The 25,656-nt window shown below is 46.5% G+C and overlaps 1 protein-coding gene across 1 annotated transcript in view; it reads left to right on the top strand.

The window, feature by feature from the left end:
- Nucleotides 1-25,656, top strand: part of PIWIL1 (piwi like RNA-mediated gene silencing 1) — a 1,966,306-nt gene that overhangs the window by 1,206,405 nt on the left and 734,245 nt on the right. Inside the window, exon 11 of the mRNA XM_078668015.1 lies at nucleotides 5,147-5,264. Within this exon, the coding sequence (XP_078524141.1) occupies nucleotides 5,147-5,264 (118 nt within the window). The remainder of the gene's footprint in view (nucleotides 1-5,146; nucleotides 5,265-25,656) is intronic.

Below are 25,656 nucleotides of genomic sequence, written 5' to 3'. Positions count from 1 at the left end.
TGGGTGATCATAGGATTGCAGACCCCACTCTCCTACACCTTTCTTTCAGCCCTGCCTACCTGGGATACACAAAATCCTGTCTAGGATGGTGCTGGCACCGCCCCTGACAGGAAACCCTTTGTCCATGCCTCCGTTGCTGGAAGGACCCCCAGCAGCAGGAGGTCAGACTTGTGTCTGTGGTGGCAGCATCCATTTTGTGATGCTGAGGCTTGAGTTAACTTTAACCGGGGTTCATAGTTACATACATGTTGTGTCCCTCTAGAAGGGTGGAATGCTAACCCCGTCGCCAGAATTGGCGAGGGGTTAGTATTCCAATTCGTATGACACCTTACTCGACATGTTTTGATAATGCTATACCAAAGTTAGCATTTAACCGCGAGGATTATAATGCACTTAAGAGTATATGGTATAGCGTTATCATGGAACAGCTATAAGGACTTGGTTCCGCAAGCTGCAAACGGGCTCAGCTCATGCTAGAGCACCATCTCACATAATTCCAAGCACTCTGCCTTCAGGATTGATAAGGCCTGCCCTAGGAGTGACTGATAGGAATATATGTGTCCATTTTAGGGTTAGATATAGGAATACTATATCTAAAGCAAAGGGTGCTTACACCACCTTGCCCCAGCTGTCGTGCAGCCAGTTGTGTCAGATTTAGGTGGCCAGCCAGGGGTGGCATAATACATGCTGCAGCCTCTGGTAGGCCCTGGGTACACCTATGCCCTGGATACCTAAGGTATACTGTACAGGGACTGATAAGGTGGCCCAGTACCAATTGGTAAATGCACCTAAGGGACATGATTGTCAATTTAGAGAGAGAACAGCTAGGCTGTGGGTCTGATTAGCAGGCCCACAGCCAGGGAATGTCGTAAACCAGTGAAGCAAAAAGCAAAAATCTGGGGTGGCCATGGGATTGCAGACCCCACTCTCCTACACTTGATTCCTCGGGTTCTGAGGAAGATTTGCCAAGACCGGGCACAAGTCATATTGATCGCCACGGATTGGCCAAGAAGGGTATGGTACACAGATCTACTTCACCTCTCCTCGTGCCCGCCGCTCCATCTCCCTCTCAGGGCAGATCTCCTCTCTCAGATGGAGGGGCAGGTTCTACACCCCCACCTCCAGACCTTACACCTTTGTATTTGTGGGTATTTATTAAGCGCAGCCTATCGCTCCGGAGGGAGCATCATGGCGCTTATTGTGCGTGGATGGGATTAGGTAATGAAAAAATCTAAATAGCGGCCATCACATAAGTGTCAGATTGATGATAGACCCAGGTCTACAGTTGTTTCCTAAAGAGACTCTCAGTCTCGACCAGTCTGAGGTTTAAAGGCAAGTTGTTCCAGGCCCTAGCTGCTAGGACTGTGAAAGTCTTTCCGCCCCTGGTTTTGTATTTATACCTCGAGATCTTGGTAAGGTTACCACCGAAGGATCTCAAACATCGTGCAGGGTTATAGTGGACAAAACGGTTGGCGAGGTATTTAGGACCTGTGTTTTTCAGGGCTTTGAAAACTGTTAGTAGGAGTTTGAAAAGGATCCTCATGTGCAGTGGCAACCAGTGGAGACAATTTATAGCTGCTGAGGCTGAAGATTTCCTGGGAAGTTTTAACACTAATCTTGCAGCTGCGTGCTGTACACTTTGCAACTTCTTCAGAGTGGACTTTTTCACTCCAGCCATCAACCCATTGCAGTAGTCGAGTCGAGAGAGTATTAATGCGACCACGACCGATTTCCTGGACGCAATGGGGAGGAAGTCAAAGAATTTTTTTAGAGATTTGATGAATCCGAAACAGCAACCGGCCGTGATCCTGACATGATCATCAAAGGAGAGGGCTGCATCAAATTGCACGCTTAATAGTTGGTAAAGCTTGGACTTTTTGCTCAATGTCAAAGGGGCTGAAACTATGGTCGGTCCAAATTTGCGGAATGGAATGGGAGGGGACGTGGACATAGTGCCTAGGTTGGAACAGATGCCGTCCAACGTGTGACCGGCTAGATGGGTAGGTGCGGTCACTAATTGGGCCAGTCAAAAGATATTAAGGGTATGTTGAAAACAAATGGCATGTGGGTCGTCGCACGACTCCAGTTGCAAATTCATGTCTCCCATTAGGGTGAAGTGAGGGTAGCGTAACATGAGTGACCCCAGTATTTCATCTAGGGAGTCCAAAAAGGAGGTGGCATTGCCTGGAGGGCGATAGATTAGGCCTCCCTTAAAAGAGGTGGAGGCATTGAGCTTGATAGAGAAGCCGATACTCACACTTCCCTTAAGATGGCCTAGGTCGAATGTGTGGCACGAGAAGGATTTTTTTACAATGAGTGCAACTCCACCTCCTCGCCCGATTGGTCTGTCCTGTCTGAAGATGGTAAAATCAGGGGGAAGGGCAGTAGCCAGATCGGGATTAGGAGTCGTTGAGCCATGATTCTGTTATGAAGAGAGCGTCAAGATCATGACACATGATTAAATCGTGTATATCTTGGCTGTGGCAACACAATGAGCGGGCATTGATGAGACCTCCCTTGAAGTTGTTACTACTCTGCTTAGGAGGAGCAGAGCTTTTGGGCATCTCTATAGATGTCCAGGAGGATGTCCATTTACAGTGTGAGCATGAAAAGGGGCCCCACAGTTGGTCGGTGGGGAGACAACCCTTACATGTATCACCTATCTTGGGACGTAGTGCCGACAATGCCCTACTGTCATACCTGGTGTTGGGCGGATGTTGCCCAGCATGCCCTGCGCCAGGCGCGATCCTGGCGCGGACGGGCGCAGACGGGCTTGCCTTCATGCCTGGATATTGAACGGGGCAACCTGAATTCCTTTTCTCTCCCACATGATGTGGTGGATGTCATTCTATCGGCCAGGCGTGACTCCACCAAGTCAATCTATTCATACAGATGGTCTAAATTTGTGATTTGATGTGGGGAGAAGTCCATTGACCCTTTGAGGGCTCATTTATCTGATATACTTCAATTTGCTCTTTTCCTGGCTCAGCATGGGTTTGCTGTGGCTACAGGTAAAGGTTATCTTTCGGGTTTGTCGGCATTTCTCTGCCTGCCGGATCAGCCGTCTTTATTTAAATCTCCTGTGGTTCTAAGGTTTTTAAAGGGTCTTACAAATAAATTTGCTCCTACTCCCTTTATTGTGCCTCAATGGGACTTGAATCTTGTGCTTACATTTTTGATGGGTTCTCCTTTCGAACCTTTGCACAAGTGTCCCATGAGACTTTTATTTAAGACGGTCTTCCTGGTTGCAATTACCTCGGGTAAGTGAGCTTCAAGCTCTTAGTTCAAAGCCCCCGTTCTTAACCATTCATGCTGAACGAATGGTTTAGGCCCAGGGCTGCTTTTCTGCCTAAGGTGGTAACCCCCTTGCATCTAGGACAGTCCATTACCCTTCCTACCTTCTATATTCCCCCTCACCCTTCCAAGGAGGAGGAGAGACTTCACCCCCTGGTCCCTAAGAGAGCGTTCAGCTTTTATCTTGATAGGACAAGAGACTATCGAGTGGATGACCAGCTCTTTGTTGGATTTGCTGGCTGCAGAAAAGGAAGAGCTGTGCACAAGCGCACGCTTTCAAGATGGATTATACTATGCATCAAGATTTGCTACTCCCTGGCGGGTAAGGACCCTCCAGAGGGTATAAGAGCTCATTCCACTAGAGCAAAGTTTCTAAATCTGCTTTGTCTAGGGGTGTACCTGTAGAGGACATTTGTAGAGCAGCGACTTGGGCTTCTCTCCACACTTTTGCGAAGCATTACTGCTGAGATTCCGAAGTGAGGAGGGACGGCCACTTTGCGCGTTCTGTCCTCCAGGATTTTCTGGTATAGGAGAGTGGACACCCTCCTCCGAGAGTGGGGACTGCTGTCGGAATCTATTCACAAGGTGAGGAATCCACTGGCAGATGTATCCATCAGATGAACAAGTTACTTACCTTCGGTAACGCTTTTTCTGGTGGATACGGTATCTGCCTGTGGATTCCTCACACGCCCACCCGCTTCCCCGTTGTCCACTCTACTATACCTGAGTTCAGGACATTATTTATATGTATGTGTGTGTGTGTGTGTGTGTGTATATATATATATATATATATATATCTATATATATATATATATATATATATATATATATTGTTTTTCATACATTGTCTACATACAATGTGTTATTTTGGATATTATGTACTGTGTACACTATATATATATATATATATATATATCTATTGTCATTGGTCTGTCCGGGTGCCTCGAAGGCACGGAAAAAAGGGCGGAACTGATGTCATCACGCCGACATAGGCCTAATAAGGAGTCAGTGACGTCAGTCGGAGTTGCGTGCGATGCCGTGCTCCTATGACGTCATCCACGCCGGCGTGCTACAAAATAATTTTCCGAACGTTGCTGACGCAGGGAGATACTCACAAGGTGAGGAATCCACAGGCAGATACTGTATCCTCCAGAAAAAAGTGTTACCAAAGGTAAGTAACTTGTTCTTCTGGCCAGTAAATAACTTTGGCTTTTTTTGTTCAGTTATCACTGTGATTCTCTTATTTGCTACTGTCATTTACTCTCTCTCCTCAGTTTCTGCAGTCAAAATTTCGTTTTCGTGATTGTTTTTTAACATAAATTTCCTTTTTTTGCTTTCCATTATATGCAGACCGTCACCAATTAATTGGTGTCGCACAATTTCTTTGGTTCGTGTTCAGTAGTTTACTACACCTGCTTGAGTCAACACTTTGGATTTGTTTTTTTATTGTTCTTGATGGTTCCTCAGTATAAAAGAAGTGATGTGCATTAAGCTACAGAAGTTTAATATTGTATTCATGTATCAATTGTAATTGACTTGTTTTAAAAAAAATATGCTCTTGCGTTTGTTTTTCTTAAATTTAAAGAGTTCATCGTGATGGTTTTTTTTTGAAGGGGAAGAGTCTGCTTCGTCTGTTTGCATTGCCTCAGCTCTTGCCTATATTCCTTGCATAACTTTTAATGTGCTTGCCTGCTACATAGGTGCTCAAAGTTCTTGTATGCTCCTTGAAGCTTAAACCTAATTCTAATGATAGTTAATGTATCTTTATGAGGCAATTGTACATCTAATTGCCATTTCCTTTTTATGGTGTCTACCATATTTGTTTAATAATTCAGAAAAATTATTATTGCAGGCTTAACAGATAAAATGCGCCGCGATTACACGGTAATGAAAGATTTATCTGTTCACACACGGTTAACTCCTGAGCAGAGAGAAAAACAAGTCGGAAAGTTGATTAATTACATTCAAAGGTATGTTGAAAGATAGTAATGTTGTGTGCAGAATTTGTATTGCTCTTTCAAGGACTCCACTACTTAGGTTTACTCGATCACACTTTATACTTTAGTATCTGATCCCTTAAGTATCTGATCCCTTAACTTATTCGTGGAACAGCTAATTATTTGGAATGACCGCACCATAAATATGCATACCTTCAACATATGTCAACTGGAAATCATTTCTGAGTCTGAACATTGCTCAACACCAGCCTTACTTTGTGTTTTTTAAACTTTGTACTTGTTTTCTCATAGATTAATGTGAAATGCATGAGTTATTTCTTTTTCTTTTTGCAATTTTATAATTTTTCCATTTTGGCTCGGTGTTGCAGCTCCAGATATTCCTTCAATGTGTATGTCAAAAGTAACTTGTGGTTTTAGCAATGTAAGCATATTAGTACAGACACCTTTATAATATTCATAGATAGTTTCTTAAATGAGTGTGGTATAGCACATGGTTCGTTGTTGAACAGACAACTTTCTCTTCCTATTTTGATTTTATGCTATTCAGTGCTAAAAATCAATGTTAATTTACATATGCTGTTTTCTTTTATAAGATGGAAGTTAGTTTATCAAAATCCTTGAATGATTCCCATTCTGGATCCTATTTGATCATTTTATTGGAGCTATATTGGGGCTATCATCTATCTAGAGGTGCCAATTACGCACCTGCTATGAGTTTTGTCAGGTGTGCTTGTCAGCGTTGTCCAGTTCAGTGGAGAGGTGTGGTGCAGTGGCCAGGGCAGCTGACTTCAAAGCACAGCCGGCGGCAGCTCAGCACCCTGTGACTCTGGGCAATAGCTCACTTAATTTCAAAAACGGACCCCAGCGCCTTGAGCCCCGTAAGGGTGAGTAGATAGCGCTTTACAAAAACTGGTTTATATTTTTATTTACCGATCTCTTTGGTAAAACTCTTGCCCAATTCTGACCCCATAGTTACTATCAAATTATGAGTTTGAATGCTTTGAGGTGAAGAGGTTTGTCATTCTTTGTTGCGTTTTCTGACACCATTAGTAAACTATGCCTAGAACATTTGTGCATTGATCATGCAGCTTGCTTAATTGAAAAGTAAAAACATCTTAAAGGAGCCTGAAAAGCAGGCTGAATGCTGGACATGGAGATTTTCTTATTCAGGTATTTATTTTTACGTGATTACTGGCCTGATTTCAAGATATGCCTTCCAGTAGTGACTACGAAGAGCCACGATCTCATCTATTTTTACTTTATTCAGATTTTGTCAACTCTCCCTGGACTTCAGACCGCACTGATACGATATGCCAGTTCTGTGGCAGGAAACACGGTATCCAACTGGGTACATGCAGTAAAAGTAGACTGCAAATATAGTCTCTTCCTACAATTCTCGATGGGCATAGAGCGGTGTCCCATCACACAGGCCGTTTAGAATTATCGACTTGATAGCCTTATCCCTCGGAAGAGTCCTTAGGAGATGTATCAGATCTGGGATTGGTATAATTAAGCATTGTAAATAGCTATATCCACGGGGCTCTACTGGCCTTGAATGGACCCATCAATCAGTAACCGGATTTGTTTTACAAATACATGGTTACCTGATGAAGACTTTAAGCCAATACAGCCATGACCGATAAAAGGAACTAAGTGTACTGCCCTTAAGTTACAGTATTGTCCTCAGAAGAAACTAGTATACATCGTATAGTGACTGTGTGTTTACCATACTAAAACGGAATCTGAACTAAATGTTATAATTAAATACAAGAATTCCTTTTCTTTATTGAATACCAGCCATTTAAACCTTTATCAACCTAACAAGGTATATCTATGTATGGACATTGAAATATATATTGGTGATACACTGTATTGTATGGAAGGATGAGAGGGGATGTATGATTGAATGATTGAGATATTTGTGACAGTATAGATGGTATATGTTAGAAGTATAAAGTTAATTTTATATCAAAATTGATATAAATATATTTTTAAAATGTTTTTGATATAATGTACTATTTTTGAATATATTCTGGGTCCTTTGTGATTGGTTAGGATGCCCCAAAAATAAGAGTAATATGTAACTATTTTCAAAATGTCTAGTTGCCTACAAATTTTCAGTACAATAAATTACTAGTTATGTCTTCCAATAGTGACTACAAAGAGCCATGATCTAATCTATTTTTTACTTTATTCAGATTTTCTCAAATCAGACCGCCCAATTTCTAGATTTCAGTGATCTGTAAGCTGTTTTTAGAGCATTTGTGGACATTTCTATATGTAACTGGCTTTGAGGGACAGTGTCCATCCACCAATTGACACTAGAACAATTGAGAAAAGTAAGAGCTCTCCAAGTTTGGTTCAGATTGTGGACAATATATCAGCACTTAGACAACCTTGGTCTGTGTATTTATTCTATATATTGTAGTCTATTTCCCACTCATAAAGCGTCTTGCTGTGACAACTGCAAAACCTTATTGAAAGATGCTGAAAGAGAGAAAATATCCCTTCAAAAGAGGTTACCCCCTCATGTACGCAGAAACAATAAGAAACATGCCCCCATAATAACTTCCACAAAGTCAGAACTAAAAAGTGTTGCATAAATTACCACTCTGGTTAAGCTCTGGCTTGCCTTCACACTCACAAGTGTGACAGGTCTCATGAGTGAACCTAATTCAATTCACCAGCAATTGAAGTAGAAGAACCAGGTTGTTGCTGTACAACACAACTCCATAGAACACATTGTGTTAATGGTGTGTGTGTTTCTGTGCTTTTAGAGTTCGAGGCATGTGGGCTGCTAAATTCATATCTTAGCATTAGATCGCCGCCTAGTGTTGGGTCCGGATGATCGCACATTGTTGTCCTGGAAGAGTCTTCGAAGTATCCTGAGATAGGTGGCTCCTCCCCTGGACTACAGTGCGCATGGGCATCGGCTCCATCCCCAGATTGTTTTTTTCCGCCATTGGGTTCCGATGCGGTCTCGACCTCTCTCTGTCGGAACCGAGAAAAACTAACTTTTTAAGGCCAAAAGGCCTTGTTTTCATAGCGTCGGTATTGTTTGCGCACGGTCTCGAGTTCTTCCGTCTCTTTGAGTCGGCTTCAGCAGAGTTTTGTCACTCTTCGGACATCGAGGCCTTCTCAGCGCGACACGACTGCGACTTTCCAGCATGGAGCGGAGTCCGTTTAAGTACTGTCCGCTCTGTGGGTCCAAATACCCACATATAGATTTGCACCCCGTCTGTAACAAATGCCTTTCACCAGACCATGACGACGGAAAGTGCAAGGCCTGTGCACAATTCAGGTCTAAGAAGACTCTCAAGCTTCGGCGCGCGGTGCGCCTGGAGGCCAAACAATCGGCCCCGGATCCAGAAAATATCTTCGGCGACCAAGAAGAGGAGGACCAGAGTCATCATCTCCAAATCTCCCCGCCCGAGACGGAGGTCGAGGCGGATCCGGTAGACGACGACGGAGTCGTGGGTCAAGGCCTTGAATACGTCGACGAGGTAGGGGACGTCGAAGAGATTTATGGGGCCGCGGAAGATAGCTCAGGGGACGAGCTATGCCCCGAAGGTTACGAAGAACACGATCGGGTCACGGGATCGCCTCTTGGCCTTACCCAAGACCCCGTACCGCAAGCCACGGCCCCGCCTTCAGGCCCGGCCACGGACACACTTGCTGCGCAGCCCGTTTCGAAACCGAAACCTACGGTGTCGACAACACCTAAAATGGCCGACCCGAAAACGAAACCGAAACTTATGGACTCGAGCGTTCCTAAAATGGCTGCCGTACCAATAAAAGCTACCGCACCGGCTACTTCATCGACTCCGTCGGCCTCCGGTCCACAGAAGTCGAAGAAATCGGTCGATTCCACAGGGTCGAAATCGGCGCCAGAGGAGGGATCCTCTAAAAAGGGTGGTCGGCACGGATCAACCGCTGCTGCGACACCGTCCAAGCACGCCAAAGCCAGCGGCACGGCTCCGGTTCCGACTGGGACTTCGTTAGTCGGACGCGTGGTGGACACGGAGGCGACACATGCACACGGACCGAAGGCTGGCACGTCTGCGCATCGGTCCAAAGACTCTGGGTCGGCGGCGGCAGCATCCTCGTCCAAGACTCAGAAGGGCCAACAAGACGTCGGATCCGAAGGGAAAGTCAAGCCATCCTCGTCGGCGCCAAAGCCCACTGCAAGTGAAGCGTCCCTCATCGCCTCTTCACTACAGAGAATCAGGGAGAAGGCCTCTGCTACGTCGGCTCCGATGCCATCGCCACAGAAGCCGATGGACGTTCCGGCAAAGCCTGCGGGTAAACTTCTTTTCCTTCTGCCGCCAAAAGAGGCGCCGAAGGCCTTTTCAACCAAATCAACGCCAAAGAAGTCGGATTCTTCAACGGCAGGGGCACTTTCAAGTCGGGTACTCGACTCAGAAGAGGATTCTGAGCGTTTTATCGACGCCGACACAGGCAAATTAACCCTTTACAAGAGGAGGATCACTTCAGAGCCAGTGGACTCCTATGTCATCCCCCTGAAGAAGAAAAGGCTTCCTCAAGACGCTTCAAGCCTCATAGAACCTATTCAGCCTCCTCCAAGACTGAGCCCTACACCCTCACCAGATCACTCTGAGGGTGAGGGATATGATGAGGATGACCAATACACCTTCCCCATCAATGAACCAGATGCACAGCCAGATTCATATGATGACATTGGTGACCAGGGCACCCAATGTGTGGGGCAAGACCCACAGCCTTTCAGTGCACGTGCATCCCCAACAGAGGACTCTAGCAGCTGCCCTCTCAATGAGTGCATGAAAACCTGCAATCATGATGTGGACATGCATGCTGACCCAGTTGAAGAAGACTTTCTATTTGACACTTTTTCAGTCTCTGAAAGATCAGTGAAGACGCTGCCTATGCTCAAAGGAGTCCTCAAGCATGCTGCGGACATCTTTAAAGAGCCTACCAGAGCGAGAGTGGTCAATCCACGTATCGAAAAAAAGTACAGACCAGCACCTGCGGACCCTGCATACATTCGGGGACAGTTGCCACTGGACTCTCTTGTGGTCGCAAATGCCAGGAAACGGGCCAACTCCCAGACGACGGGTGAAGCTCCTCCCCCGGACAAAGAGTCCAAGGTGTTAGAGGCAGGAGGCAAAAGAGTAGCTGCACAAGCTGCCAATTTTTGGCGTATTGCAAATACACAAGCACTCTTAGCATGTTACGATAGGGCGCATTACGACACCCTAGAACAGATTATACAACACCTGCCTCCTCAGTTCCAAGAGGGCACCAAACTGCTTATAGAGGAGGGAAAACTGATCTCCAATGCAGCCATCAAGTGTGCACTTGACGCCGCAGACACAGCAGCTAGGGCTATCAACACTAGCGTCATGCTAAGACGACAAGCTTGGCTCCGCATATCGGGGTTTAAACCAGATATCCAGACGACCATACTTAATCAGCCAGTCAATCCTGATAGACTGTTTGGTCCAGATGTTGACACCACCCTAGAAAAAATTAAAAAAGACACCGAAACTGCTAAGTCAATGGGGGCCCTACAGTCACAACAGTTTCGTGGCAATAATTTTCGTCGCTCAGGTGCGCGTGGAGTCACCAGAGGACAGATGGGTCAACAATCGCAATTCTCTAGAGGTGGAGCACAATCCTCGTACACCAAACAGAACAAGGGGGGTTACCGAGGAAACAGCACCAGAGGACGCGGCAGAGGGAACAACAACTCCCGCTCCTCTACCCCAAGCAAACAGTGACTCTCTGTCACTACCCCCCGACCACTTGACACCTGTCGGGGGGAGACTGCAGCAGTTCCTGCCCATCTGGAAAAACATCACCACAGACAGGTGGGTGCGACAACTAGTCCAGTACGGTTATTGTCTAGAGTTGAAATCCACTCCACCCAACATTCCACCAAGGCAAAGGCCTATGTCCGCAGAGCACTTGCACTTATTGCAGCAGGAAGTAGTGGCGATGCTGCAAAAAGGCGCAATCGAGCTCGTGCCAGTGGGACAGGAAGGCACAGGAGTATATTCCCTGTACTTCCTTATTCCAAAGAAGGACGGATCTCTCAGACCCATTCTAGATCTACGTCCCCTCAACCTGTATATACTGTCAGAACATTTCCATATGCTTACACTCCAACAGATTCTTCCCTTGTTAAACCAAGGGGACTTCTTAGCAACCTTAGATCTCAAGGATGCTTATTTCCACATTCCACTACACCCGTCCCACAGAAAATACCTCAGGTTCACTATCCAAGGCAAGCATTACCAGTTCAAGGTCCTACCCTTCGGAGTCACCACAGCCCCAAGGGTGTTTACCAAGTGTCTGGCGACAGTAGCAGCGCACCTCAGGAGACAGAACATCCATGTCTACCCCTACCTGGACGACTGGCTCGTTCAAGCCAAGTCGGAACAACAGTGCGCCGCGGACATGTCGACTACCATTCACCTCCTTCACAGTCTAGGTTTCTCGTTGAACTACCCAAAGTCGCATCTTCAGCCGGCACATGTCCGGCAGTTTCTAGGTGCGACAATCAATACCCTGATGGCCATGGCGCAACCAAACCAAGTCAGGATAGACAGCATGCAGTCTCTCATCCAGAAATTCAGACCACAACACTCACTTCCAGCGAGAGTGTTCATGCAGTTGATAGGCATGATGGCCTCCTGCATCTTCATAGTCCCTCACGCACGGTTACATATGCGCCCGCTCCAGGAGTGCTTAGCAAATCAGTGGACACAGGCTCAAGGACAATTAACAGACCTAGTGTTGGTTACCAGTCGGGCATACGACTCTCTGCATTGGTGGACTCCACACAACCTTTGCAAGGGCCGACTGTTCCAGGAGCCTGTGCCTCAGATTATCCTGACAACGGACGCATCTCTCCAGGGATGGGCAGCTCATCTGCTCACTTACACAGTGCAGGGACTATGGATGACGCAGCAACAGAAGATGCACATCAACAATCTGGAACTGATGGCAATCTTCTTGGCGCTCAAGTCCTTCATTGTACATCTGTGCAACAAGGTAGTGTTAGTCCGGACGGACAACATGACCGCGATGTACTACATTCAAAAGCAGGGGGGCACCCACTCGCCACAGCTGTCTCATCTGGCTCAGGGCACGTGGCGGTGGGCCATTCAGAGGAACATCTTCCTCATGGCAGAACACCTCCCGGGCAAGGACAATCAGATGGCGGATCTGCTAAGCAGATACAGCCATCAAATGCACGAGTGGGAGTTAGACCCATCTGTACTCCACCCGTACTTCCTGCAGTGGGGTCATCCGGAGATAGACCTGTTTGCCACAAAAGAAAACGCAAAATGCCAACACTTTGCCGCCAGGTTTCCTCACCCACAGTCGCAGGGGAATGCGATATGGATGAACTGGTCAGGCAAATTTGCGTACGCTTTTCCGCCAGCCCCTCTGATACCGCTGGTGGCAAGAAAGCTAAGGCAGCACGCGATGACTCTCATCCTGGTTGCTCCAACGTGGGTGCGCCAAGCATGGTACACCACGTTCCTCAAACTCTCAGTGGTGCCGCATCAAAGACTGCGCCTCACGCCCAGACTTTTAACGCAGAACCATGGAGAAATTCAGCATCCAGATCCGCAACAGCTCAACCTGGCGATCTGGCTCCTGAAGTCCTAGAGTTTGGATACCTTAACCTGCCTCCAGAATGCATGAACATCATCAAGGAGGCAAGGAGGCCACCTACCAGAGCATGCTATGCTGCAAAATGGAAGCGCTTTGTCATTTATTGTACAGCCAATTACATCAACCCGCTAGATGCATCTATCCCTAACATCATTTGCTATCTGTTGCATCTTTACAAGTGCAATCTAGCGTACACTTCCATTCGGATACATCTATCCGCCATAGCAGCTTATCTTCAGAACAGGCAGCATCTCTCCGTCTTCAGAGTGCCTGCCATTAAAGCTTTCCTTGAAGGTCTAAAACGAGTCATTCCCCCAAGAACACCACCAGCTCCGGTGTGGAACCTCAATGTGGTTCTCACCAGACTGATGGGACCACCATTTGAGCCACTGCATTCGTGTGAACTCCAGTTCCTAACGTGGAAAGTAGCTTTCCTAATAGCTATTACGTCACTGAGGCGTGTTAGTGAGCTACAAGCGCTCACAATCCAAGAGTGTAGGAGAGTAGGGTCTGCAATCCTATGATCACCCAGATTTTTGCTTTTTGCTGCACTGGTTTACGACTTTCCCTGGCTGTGGGCCTGCTAATCAGACCCACAGCCTAGCTGTTCTCTCTATCCAAATTGTACTCAGGTACTGAATTGGCACTGGGCCCTCTCCAAGTCCCTGTACCCAGGGCTGAGGTGTACCCAGAAGTCTCCCAGGGGCTGAAGCATGTATTATGCCACCCCTGGGCTGACTAACTAAAACTGACACAACTGGCTGCACGACAGCTGGGGCAAGCTGGTGTACTCACCCTTTGCTTTAGATATAGTATACCTGTATCTAACCCTAAAATGGACACACAGATCTCCTATCAGTCACTCCTATGGCAGGCCTTAACAATCCTGAAGGCAGAGTGCTTGGAATCGTGTGAGATGGTGCTCTGGCATGAGCTGAGCCTGTCTGCGGCTTTCGGGATCCATCCCTTAGCCGTTTCCATGATATCGCATACCATATACTCTTAAGTGCATTATAATCCTCGCGGTTATATGCCAACTCTGGTATCGCTTTATCAAAACATGTCGAGTAAGGTGTCATACGAATTGGAATACTAACCCCTCGCCAATTCTGGCGACGGGGTTAGCATTCCACCCTTCTAGAGGGACACGACATGTATGTAACCCCTAACCCCGGTTAAAGTCAAACAGAGCCTCAGCTCCACAAAATGGATGCTGCCACCGAGACACAAGTCTGCCCTCCTGCTGCTGGGAGTCCTCCCAGAGCAGGAGATAAGGACAAAGGGTTTCCTGCCAGGGGCGGTGCCAGCACCGTCCCAGACAGGGTTTTGTGTATTGTAGGTAGGCAGGGCTTTAGAGGAAGGTGACTGCACGTGGCACCCCGGTGCTCACTGTGCATAGGCTGGCTGGAACCAGTTCCAGGGTCACTCCAGACCCTGTGCTGGGGAAAAGCCCGCCAAGGAAGTGGGTGTAACCACCCCCCTCCTAGTCCCACCCCTAGGGCAGGACTTAGTCGCGTGCCAGCCCCTTTTTACAGGATAAAGGTAGGAACTGGCCCCCTTCCAAATCAGATCATCTTTGAATCCTGAAACTACTTTCCACGAAAGGAACTCAAGACTTCTTCCTAAGATTTCTCCCTTGTGACTAAGGAGTAGTCACCCTGCATCCGCAGGCACCATCTTCAGAACACTGCGGTCTGCTGCAAGTCTCTCCTCCGGATCAAGACTGCCCAGCTCGACGAGAACCGGCTTCCCTGGCACCTCTGACCTCTACCTGCATCATCAGTCACGCTGAGATTCGTGGGTGTGACGAGACCTCGAGGGACCGGCCATCTTCAAGACTGCACGACTTCTTTCCAGCAAGCCCGCCGAGTAATTTCCTGGTGAGTGCTTTGGGGTCCGAGAAGCCCCGACCCTGAGCAGCTCCAGCACCGAAGTGCAGCCTCCCAGCATCTCCACGATCTGCGTGGGGCCCTTCTGCTTTTTGCTGCTCACCGCGTTGTTTGGCTACTAGCCCGCTGGCTTGTGGCCTTCTGAACGACGCCCGACGACATTTCTGCTGCTGGTCTGGTTGCTCCAGGCTGGCCCTTGCTCCCTTCCAAAAGAGGAGCACCCCGGACCCTCCTGGTCCACTCAAGACGCCATTTTGAGTCCACCGCGTGGGCTTGAATTAGCCAAGGCTTGTTGCCCAATCCTGGGTAACTTCGACGCCGACAGCTTCATCCATCGTGGGACAGCTCGCCTCTCCATCCTGGTCGCCGACAACGCCTCCTGGTCCGTGAGATCTGCAGAGCCAGCGTCGCCCACTCACCTAGTCGAGGTGACTTCGCCCGGTGCCATCCTGGTGCCCACTTAATCACTGGCTAGTGATTCAAGAACTTGGTCCCCTCTGCTTTCAGGTTTTCTTCTTCCTTGATCCAGGCTTGGATCCATCGAACTTTCCTTCACTGGTCGCCTGCCAGCAACTTCCTTCTTCCAGGCTCCTGGTCCGGCAACGAGATCCCCGACGTCTTTTCAGACCTATGCAGCTGCAGCCCCTGGGCTAGGTAACTTCGGCACTTCGGTGTCCCAGCATAGCCTCACTATCCTAGGGTCAGGATCCACTGTCGTTTTCTCCCTACCAGGTCGGGTTCGCCCGTGAACACTAACTTTGCCTTTACTAGCCTCCATAGACTTTGTCCCGCATCCCGCGTGAGAGTGTACACTCTGCACCCGAGTCCCCTAGGTCTCCTAGAAGTAATCTAACGATTCTATAGTCAAGTCCTAGTGAGTCCAAAGCCTATTAGTACTGTACTTACCTGCTAGTAATTTCGCATTCCACTTTTAAAGTATATGGTTTTTCGTGCCCCTCGGGCATTTGTGTATAACGTGCTAACTTAAGTATTTTCGTAAGAGTTTTGTTGTGTGCCTAGCACCCTGTCCTCATAAAGAGTACAGGGTTGTTGTGATTCTAATAAATACACTGTTTATTTTCATAACACTTGTGTGGTGTCCTTTCACTGGGTGTTCAAGGGGTAATGTGATGGTAAAACAGCTGGCTTAACACGCCCTCTAGAGTCTTAGCCTTAGACTGCTCGTATCCATGCTACTAGGATAGCTGGTCTATAAGGTTGACTTACAACCAATCATCAATAAGGGTTGTTTGGACTGATATATAGTGATCACTAGAATAGTGAGCACTGCACATCAGGCCAACTTCTCACAAAGAGCCTTTCATTCAGATTCATCAAAATAGGGTAGTGCTACGCACTAACCCAAAATTCCTTCCGAAGGTGGTGTCACAGTTTCATCTCAACCAAACTATTGACTTGCCGGCATTCTTCCAAAACCCACAAACGGTGGCGGAAAGAATGCTCCATACCTTAGATGTACGGAGGGCGTTGATGTACTACATAGACAGGACACAACCCTTTAGGAAAACAAAACAACTTTTTGTTGCCTTCGCACCACAACACAAAGGCAACCCTATATCCAAAGCGGGAATAGCCAGGTGGATTGTTAAGTGCATCCAAATCTGTTATCAAAAGGCCAAGCGCACTTTAACAATACCCCCAAGGGCGCACTCCACACGCAAATTGGGGGCATCCATGGCTTTCCTAGGGAACATTCCTTTAGAGGGCATTTGCAGAGCAGCCACGTGGGTGACACCACATACCTTTACAAAACACTACTGTGTTGATGTGCATTCCAAGCAGCAGGCTGCTGTAGGACAGGCTGTTCTCAAAACACTTTTTCAGGTTTCTGCAGCTGGCACGGGCAACCGCCGCTGATGGAGGGACTGCTATGTATTCTATGCTAAGATATGAATTTAGCAGCCCACATGCCTCGAACTGAATATGCTACTTACCAGTATGCATCTGTTCTTGGCATGTAGGGCTGCTAACATTCATATCGCCCACCCTCCTCCCCGGTGCCTGTCGCAGCTGCAGATGTACTATTGTATTCAGTGATTAGCATGGACATCTTTTACACTTTTCACTCCATCTTCTGCCGCAATGGCGAAAAACAATCTGGGGATGGAGCCGATGCCCATGCGCACTGTAGTCCAGGGGAGGAGCCACCTATCTCAGGATACTTCAAAGACTCTTCCAGGACAACAATGTGCGATCATCCGGACCCAACACTAGGCGGCGATCTAATGCTAAGATATGAATGTTAGCAGCCCTACATGCCAAGAACAGATGCATACTGGTAAGTAGCATATTCATTACTAACAGTCCCTGAACTGCGATGCAGTGGTAATTTAAAAAACCCATCGTCGTTCTTTACAATTTCACCTACACACCAACTGTACTTGGAAAAAGATACTCAGTGCTACAATGTTTATTTCAACAGTCTCATCTTGGAGCTTAGCACATCTAAATTTACCACACAAATTATTATAACAGCAAAAATGCATGTGGAGAACAAGAAGAAAATACTTTTTTTTGTTTTTTTTTAGCATGGTTAACCTAACATCCTAAAACCTACTTAAGAGTGCTACTCTCCGAGAATGAAGTAGCAGAACTTGCATCTAGAGTTTCTTCGGGGTAAGACTTGCAATTCACACCAGTTTACTGCAAAAAGCTGTAGCGGTCACCAGGCAGGAGTAAGCGATCCATCGACAGGGAAACACCTTGGCAGTAGCTGCTCTCATCTCAAACTTGGGTTTGTATCTGCTTTCAGTGCAGATTGGGATGCAGAAGCATCACACCAGTCAGAAGAGCTTTTTGTTGTATCTTGTGCGATAATCTAGGGCAAAGTGGTTGATTGGTGGTTCTTTTATACAATCTTTTCTCAAATGGGAATGTCTAACATTACCCTAGGAAAGTATTGCTGTTTTGTCGATTAAGGTACCGTGTATAGATTTCCCGATTCATGCCCCTATATAGGTACAATTCACATTGCCCTTATTTAGGCATAGAAATCCAGCCCTTATTTAGGCATTGCTCATGCTAACTAAATACAGGCATGGTCAATTTATTTATTTATTTATTATAACAATTTATAAAGCGCGGACGAAGGCCCTTGGGCATCTCGGCGCTGAGTTACTGTAGTGTTCAATCAAGAGGAAAGCTGGAGGTTCATTGATTAAAAAGCCAGGTCTTAAGCTGCTTACGGAAAGACCAAAGAGAGGTACTCGTTTTGATTGAATGTGGCAGAGTATTCCAGAGTTTTGGTGCAGCTACAAGGAATCTTCTGTCTCCCCATGAGACCGATTTGGTACGTGGTACCACCAGGTCGTGTAAGCTAGCTGAACGTAACGTTCTGAAGGGACGGTAGGGAGTAAGGTTTTGGGTGAAGAATGCAGGTCCGACATTATGTAGAGCCTTATATACCAAGCAGAGAGACTTGAATTTGATTCTCATTCGTACAGGTAACCAGTGGAGCTGTTTTATGATGGGTGACACCGATTGGTATTTGGGGATGCGCCCTAGAAGCCTAGCGGCAGCATTTTGAATAACCTGCATTTTCTGTAGCACTCTCTCTTGGGCACATAAGAACAGGGCGTTACAATAGTCTAAAGTAGACAAAACCAGGGAGCTCACCAATGTTTTGCCAGCAGTCTCAGGTAGAAAAGGTAGAATTTTTTTAATGAGCCGTAATTTATGGAAGGCTGAAGAGGAGATCTGATTTGCGTGTGGTAGAAAGGTCAGGCGATTATCAAACATGACTCCCAGGTTCCTTACCTTACAAATTGGGTCAGGGGGCTGGCCCATAGATGACGGCCACCATAGGGATGACCACGCCGGGGATAAGTTGCCGAAAATTACAACTTCCGATTTATCGGAGTTCAATTTCAGGCAATTTGAGGCCATCCAACTCCCAATTGCCGACATGCCTTGATTGAAATTACTGGCAATTTTAGGCCCGTCATTCTTGACGGCAAGGACCAACTGGGTGTCATCTGCGTAAGATGTAAGGCTCATCCCATGTGCCCGGATGACTTGGGCAAGGTCCGACACATAAATGTTAAATAGTGTCGGACTCAGGGATGAGCCTTGAGGAACTCCACATGGCAGTGACAAGGGGGATGATTTAAAAGATCCAACAGTCACGACTTGGGACCTATTTGCAAGAAAAGAGGCGAGCAGTCTCTTGGCATTACATCGAACGCCCAAGCTTTCGACACGGTCGACCAGAGTGGCATGGTCGACCGTGTCGAAGGCCGCCGATAGGTCCAACAGAATCAGAACTGCCGTTCCTCCCTCATCTCGGATGGCTCTGATGTCATCCGCCGCTTTAACCAGGGCGGTCTCTGTTCCGTGGAATTGGCGGAAGCCAAACTGTGATTCGTCCAGGAGTTTGTGTTCCTCGATAAAAGAAAATAATTGAGAATTCATAATTTTCTCAACTATTTTCGCCAAGAGTGGGAGACTAGCAATTGGGCGGTAACTTTTAGGTTCTTCCCTGTCCAGGTTGGGTTTTTTGAGGAGAGGTTTTATGAGGGTCTTTTTTAAAATCTCTGGGTAGATACCTGTGTCAAACATAGAATTGCAGATTGTGGTCATGGTCGGGAGAACCGCATCCATGATTGGGCGCAGGACCTTCAGAGGGCATGGGTCTAGGGCTGAGCCTGATTTAATAGAAGATGAAATATTATATATCTGCTCACAGGTGACCTCTTTGAACTGGAGGAAGGTGGGGCCATAATGGGGGGTCGGGGGTTTCGGGAGGACATTGATGTTGTTGGAGAAGACCCGATAGATGTCTTCAACTTTGCTGAAGAAAAAGTTAGACAGATCGTCGCAGAGGGCTTGGGAGGGAGGAGGTGTCAGATCTGCGGATAAACCAGCTAACTGTTTGGTGGTCTCAAAGTAATTTATTGGAATTTTTAGCTAATTCTATTCTTTCACAGTAATATTTTCTCTTAGCTTCGGAGATTAAAATTTTATATTTAGTCACTGACTCTTTGTACTTAGATTTAGCTTCCTCTGCATAATCTTTCCGCCAGTGCCTCTCTCTATTCCTACACTGTTGCTTTTGAATGCGTAGTGTCTCTGAATACCATGGGGCCGACGGAACAGGTCTGTTACGGGACCGTTGCTTGATTTGGACCAATTCTGTGGCTGCGGAGCTCAGCCAATCGTAGAATTGGGAAGTAGAAATGTTAGGATCGGGAGATAACGCCGGGATGGTGTCAGCCAGACGGGTTTCCAGCCTTGAGGTATCTATATCGTCCCAAGCCAAGTAAGGTTGGCGGGGATTGGGACACCGTTTACCGGTAGGTAAATCATGCGCTGATAGAGATGCCATGATGAGATGGTGATCGGACCAGGTAAGGGGAAGTATTTGAGTAACTTGCAGGCCCGCTACGTTTGTGAAGATGCCATCCAAGGTATGGCCACCTTCGTGCGTAGGGGAATGAACCAGGGAGTGAAGACCAAAGGTGGACATATCTGCTAAGAGGGTAGCGGTATCGGAATTATCTAATAGATCGAAATGAAAATTAAAATCTCCTACTATTGTAAGAGAGTTATCAAGAGCAGATTCTTCCAATGTTGACCTGAGTTCGACGATGAAATCATTCCTGGGCCCCGGAGGACGATAGAGGAGCTACATCGAACCTCTTCGTCACAGCGAATTGTTGGAAAACCAGACTCTTAAGCCTTTAGGACTTCCCCTTACCTGGATATTGATTTCTCAAAGAACTCATTTATTATGCATGAACATCTATTCCTTAGGGGTTCATTCATTATGTACTTATGCCCGACTTGTAAGTCAATACTGGCATTCCTAAACACCTTCGATGTATAAATATACCTTCACTTGCTATGGAAAGGCACGATGCGGCTACCTACTTGCCCGACGCGGCTCGCCACAACAAGTCCCGAAGGAATACAACTCCCCAACTGACGCACTGACCAGACGCTGTCATCCTCCTCGCGAGAATCCAGCTTCAGTGTTTCAGACTACCCTTGCGGGGTGTTAGAGATTGAGTCCCGGGAAAGAGATACCAACCTCTCTCATTCTAAGGTGATGGAGCTGATTAGAACCTAGAGAAACTTTTGGCAATTCTTGGCACAACTAAACTATAGCTAAAACAGCACCTGCTTCATCCCTCGTACTAGACTTGGGTTAGGTACACTGGGGTAGTATTAATTTAGAAGCATCAGTCGAGTATTTTAGCCTGTGTTACTTTTGTATGTATTTTTATATGTCATGGCTACAGACCATGCTATTACAGTATTATTTTATATTAATGTTAACGCTGTACGTATTATACTTTGAATTCTGTCTTACGATTGTGATTGTAGCAGTTCACTGCTCTTGCATGAGAAAGACTGTTCAATAAACCCTTTCATTGAAAAGCCCGTCTCTCTATTTCTATGCAACTCTGTAGAAAGGAAGCATGCACGATTAACTGAGTGAAACTATAATCTATTGTTTCCACGACTCTTAAGATATTGTTCCGACTGTAAGGGAAACAAAGTTGTCATGTTTATGCGGATGTCAGAATCGAATCCCTTCTTGTTCATTCGAGAAGTTTCTAGTAACCTCTGAGTAAGCTGGCACATACAAGTAATTAAGTTTAATGTACTCGATAGAGACATATTGATCTCAGTCAAATCTATAGTGTATATTATTCCAATGCGCAGAGCCTATCGGGGTTATAGGAACTACACTATAGTATGACATAATCTGAGCGCATCTATATAGGCCTTAGACATATTCTTATAAACAAATAAAGTCAACATACATTTCAGTTTACACTCTTTATTATCGGACCTTGTGAAAGAGATAACAAGGCACTTGTTCCATACTGATGTTGCATCTGGTGTCTTATCAAGGTTGTCTGAATGACTTGACACGTTCAGAGGTTCCTGGAAAGACAAGAGCCGACATGTGCCTCAAAGGCAGGCATGTCATTCATTATGTGAAAACAGAGCAAATTGAGTTTAGGCCTGCTCAAGATGGAGTCAGTCCTTGTGCGGGACCCGGGAAACACAATATTATATGTGCCATATATATATATATATATATATATATATATATATATATATATATATATATATATATATATATATATATATATATATATATATATATATATATATATATATATATATATATATATACATACACAATTGCAGCCTACCAAACACCAGCGCTGAATCATGCTGTAAAGAATTTCCACCATACATGAAAAAACATGCATTAGAAACATGAGAAACAACAAAGTTTGTTTTAGAACTGTTTTAATGCTCACAAAACGGTAGAAATTCTTATGATATGAAATGAAAATAAGATTTGTAAAGCACTGCAGCTGCCCTCAGGCGTCCAGGTGTATAAAACACTGGAAGCATAGGAAGCTCCCAGGCTGCATTGCAAATTCCCAGTCCAAAAAGACTGAAAAGCTAACCTGCAGCTGTATGCAATAAACTGACACCGTGCCTTTAAGGCACCCATGACCCCCAGCTTCCCATCATGCCTCAGGGGTGACAGTTAGGTCAGTTCTTTCTGGCTCCTTCAGGAAGGATCCTGGCAACACAGCTCCACTCGTTTCTGTTTTTTCTGTCAGAAATGTTCCAGGCCTGTTGGCTGCTGAATTCATATCTGTGCATAGATCGCCGCCTAGTGTTGGGTCTGGATGATTGCACATTGTTGTCCTGGAAGAGTCTTCGAAGTATCACGAGATTAGGTGGCTCCTCCCTCGGACTACAGTGTGCATGGGCATCCTCTCCATCCTCAGATTGTTTTATTCCGCCATTGGGTTCGGATGTACTTTCCATAACTCCAAGTTCGGAATCGAAAGAAACTTTTCAAAAAGGCCAAAAGGCCTTCGGATTCGTCGGTATTGTTTTGCTCGGTACCGATAAACTTTTATCACCCTGTGCTTGCACTCCGGTCATCGATTCGGGCCGTTAGGCCTTCTCGACGCCACGTGGACCGACGGTCGATGGAATGAAGTCCATTCAAATACTGCCCGCAGTGCAACTCAAAGTTCCCGCACACAGATAAGCATCCAGTGTGCAACAAATGTCTATCTCCAAATCATCATGAAGATAATTGCCTAGCTTGTGCCCAGTTCCGATCCAAAAAGACACTCCGGAACCGGCGAGCGGCAAGGCAAGAAATGCAGAGGTCGACACCGGAGCCGGAGAATATCTTCGACGATGAGGAAGAACTAGTTGACGCCGAAGACTCGGATCGAGAGGAAGATCAATACTCAGAGCACGACTCTGAATATTACATCGACGAGGAAGAACAAATAGTCGATGTCTATTAATCCGATCAAGACATCGTAGCTGTCGAAGACGACTCCGATGACAACGAGGGGCGAACCGTCAGCACACCGCCCCATAAAGACACTACACCAATATCAGAGACTCAGGTCGAGGCATCGCCAACAGGCCTTAGCCAATATCAAAATACTGGTTCTACAGCCCCGCCATACAAGAACATACAAAAAGAGCTTTCTGAGACACGTAATCCGAGGCCGGTTCAATCGAAACCGAAACTCATCGACACGACAGTCTTCGGACCGAACGTCATCGAACCGAAGGTGATAAAACAAAAGGGCGCCGAGCCAAAGGCAACCATTACATCTAAACCTTTGAAGCCAAAGGCCGTCGAATCGACCAAATCGAGTTCGACTGTCGAAAAAGGAAAGAAGCCTGTCGACAACGGCAAACAGGCTACGCCCAAGGCGGTCGTCGAACCGAAACCTAAGGCACACCAAACAAAGGCGGTCGAGTCCAAGACCATCAATCCGAAGAGGGGCATCGAGCCGAAGCCGCAGGCTCCGAGGACACCCCTACAGCCTAAAGACGTTATCGGACCGACAAAACCGCTCGGTCCGAAAACAGTGGTGAAACCTGTAAAAGACGTCGGACCGACAACCTGTCGAAAAACCGCAAAAACCAATACAGGCACTGAAAGCGGTCGATCCGATTAAAGCCATCGAACCGAAGGTCAAACCAAAGACTACGACGCCAAGGCTAAAAACTGTGGAAGAGGAGATCATACATCCCGACCTCTCCACAGAAGATCTGTCCAAGCTATATATATATATTGACCCAAACACTAGGAAAGTGACTGTGTATACAAAAAAGAAAAGACCAGTGCCAGCTGAAGACTTTTCTAAAATTCCACTAAGAAAAAAGAGACTGTGCAACCTCTCCTATTCTTTTCCAACCTATCTCTCCAGCTATGCCTACTACTCCATATGTCCCATACTCTCCTGCACGCTCTGACTACAACCCAAATGAAGATCAGGACGCAGATGTGGGTTTTGGATATCCCAAAACCCATATGTAGACCCCAATTCACAGCCATGGGGGGGGGTGAGCCAGACTCTGAGGGGGCTCTACCCATTACAGACCCACTGTATACCCAGCAAAACCATCACCCACAGAAGACACAGTGGCTTTTAACTCTCTACTAGATAGAGCAGCAAGCTACCATAAGGTAGACATGAATTCAGATGCTGTAGAAGAGGACTTTCTATTTGATACACTAGCGACATCAGAAAGATGTGTCAAAACACTCCCCATGTTAAAGGGTGTCCTAAAGCACGCGAATGACACATTTATAGACACTGTTAGGGCACGTGTCATCAACCCTAGAATAGAGAAGAAGTATAGGGCTGCACCAGTAGACCCTACTTACATCAGGGGACAACTGCCCTTGGATTCATTGGTGGTATCCAACGCACGAAAGCGTGCTAATTCACAAACTACTGGAGAGGCTCCTCCTCCTGATAAGGAGTCCAGGATTTTGGAAGCATCAGGCAAAAGAGTAGCTGCTCAAGCAGCAAACTCTTGGTGAATAGCCAATACTCAAGCCTTGTTGGCTGGATAGGACAGGTCACACTATGACTCTCTAGAAGTACTTCTCCAACACTTACCTAAGCCTTTCAGGGAGCAGGCGGATGAACTTATACAGGAGGGAAAGCTCATCACCAATGCCTCCATTAAGTGTGCTCTAGACGCGGCAGACACAGCTGCCAGATCTATCAACACAAGCGTACTGCTTAGGAGACACGCATGGCTGCGCATATCTGGATTCAAAACTGAAGTCCAGGCTACAATTCTTAACCAGCCTATAAACCCAGATTTTTTGTTTAGTCCAGCAGTTGACTTAATTCTGGACAAAATGAAAAACGACACAGAGACTGCAAAGTCCCTGGGAGTTCTTCAGTCCCAACAACACAGAGGCTCCTTTCGTCGCACCAACTATAGAGGAGGAGTGCGTGGTAACACATCGCAGCAATCCTCCACATACAAAACAAATACACAATCCACATACAACAAAAACACAAATCGTGTTGGATACAGAGGAAATAATAACAAAGGCAGAGGTCGTGGAGGCAATACCAATAGATCCTCCACTAATACCAAACAGTGACTTTTTGGCACTACCCCCAGACCATACAACACCGGTCGGGGGAAGAGTACAACAGTTCCTATCAGCCTGGCTAAACATCACTACAGACAAATGGGTCAGGCAAATTATCCAACATGGCTATTGCCTAGTACTAACATCAACACCACCCAACATACCACCCGTACAGCGTCCAATGTCACAGGAACATATAAAGTTATTGCAGCAAGAGGTCATCAGTATGCTGCAAAAGGGGGCCATAGAACCAGTCCCATTCAAACACCAAGGAACAGGGGTATATTCACTATACTTCCTCATTCCCAAGGAGGACGGGTCTCTCAGACCAATATTGTATCTCAGGCCCCTCAACCACTACATTTTATCAGAGCACTTTCACATGCTCACTCTGCAACAAGTCTTACCACTGCTGTGGCAG

This window comes from Lissotriton helveticus, chromosome 11, assembly GCF_964261635.1.
Source record: "Lissotriton helveticus chromosome 11, aLisHel1.1, whole genome shotgun sequence".
NCBI classification, from domain to species: Eukaryota; Metazoa; Chordata; class Amphibia; order Caudata; family Salamandridae; genus Lissotriton; species Lissotriton helveticus.
This window is presented reverse-complemented; position numbering and strand designations above follow the sequence as displayed.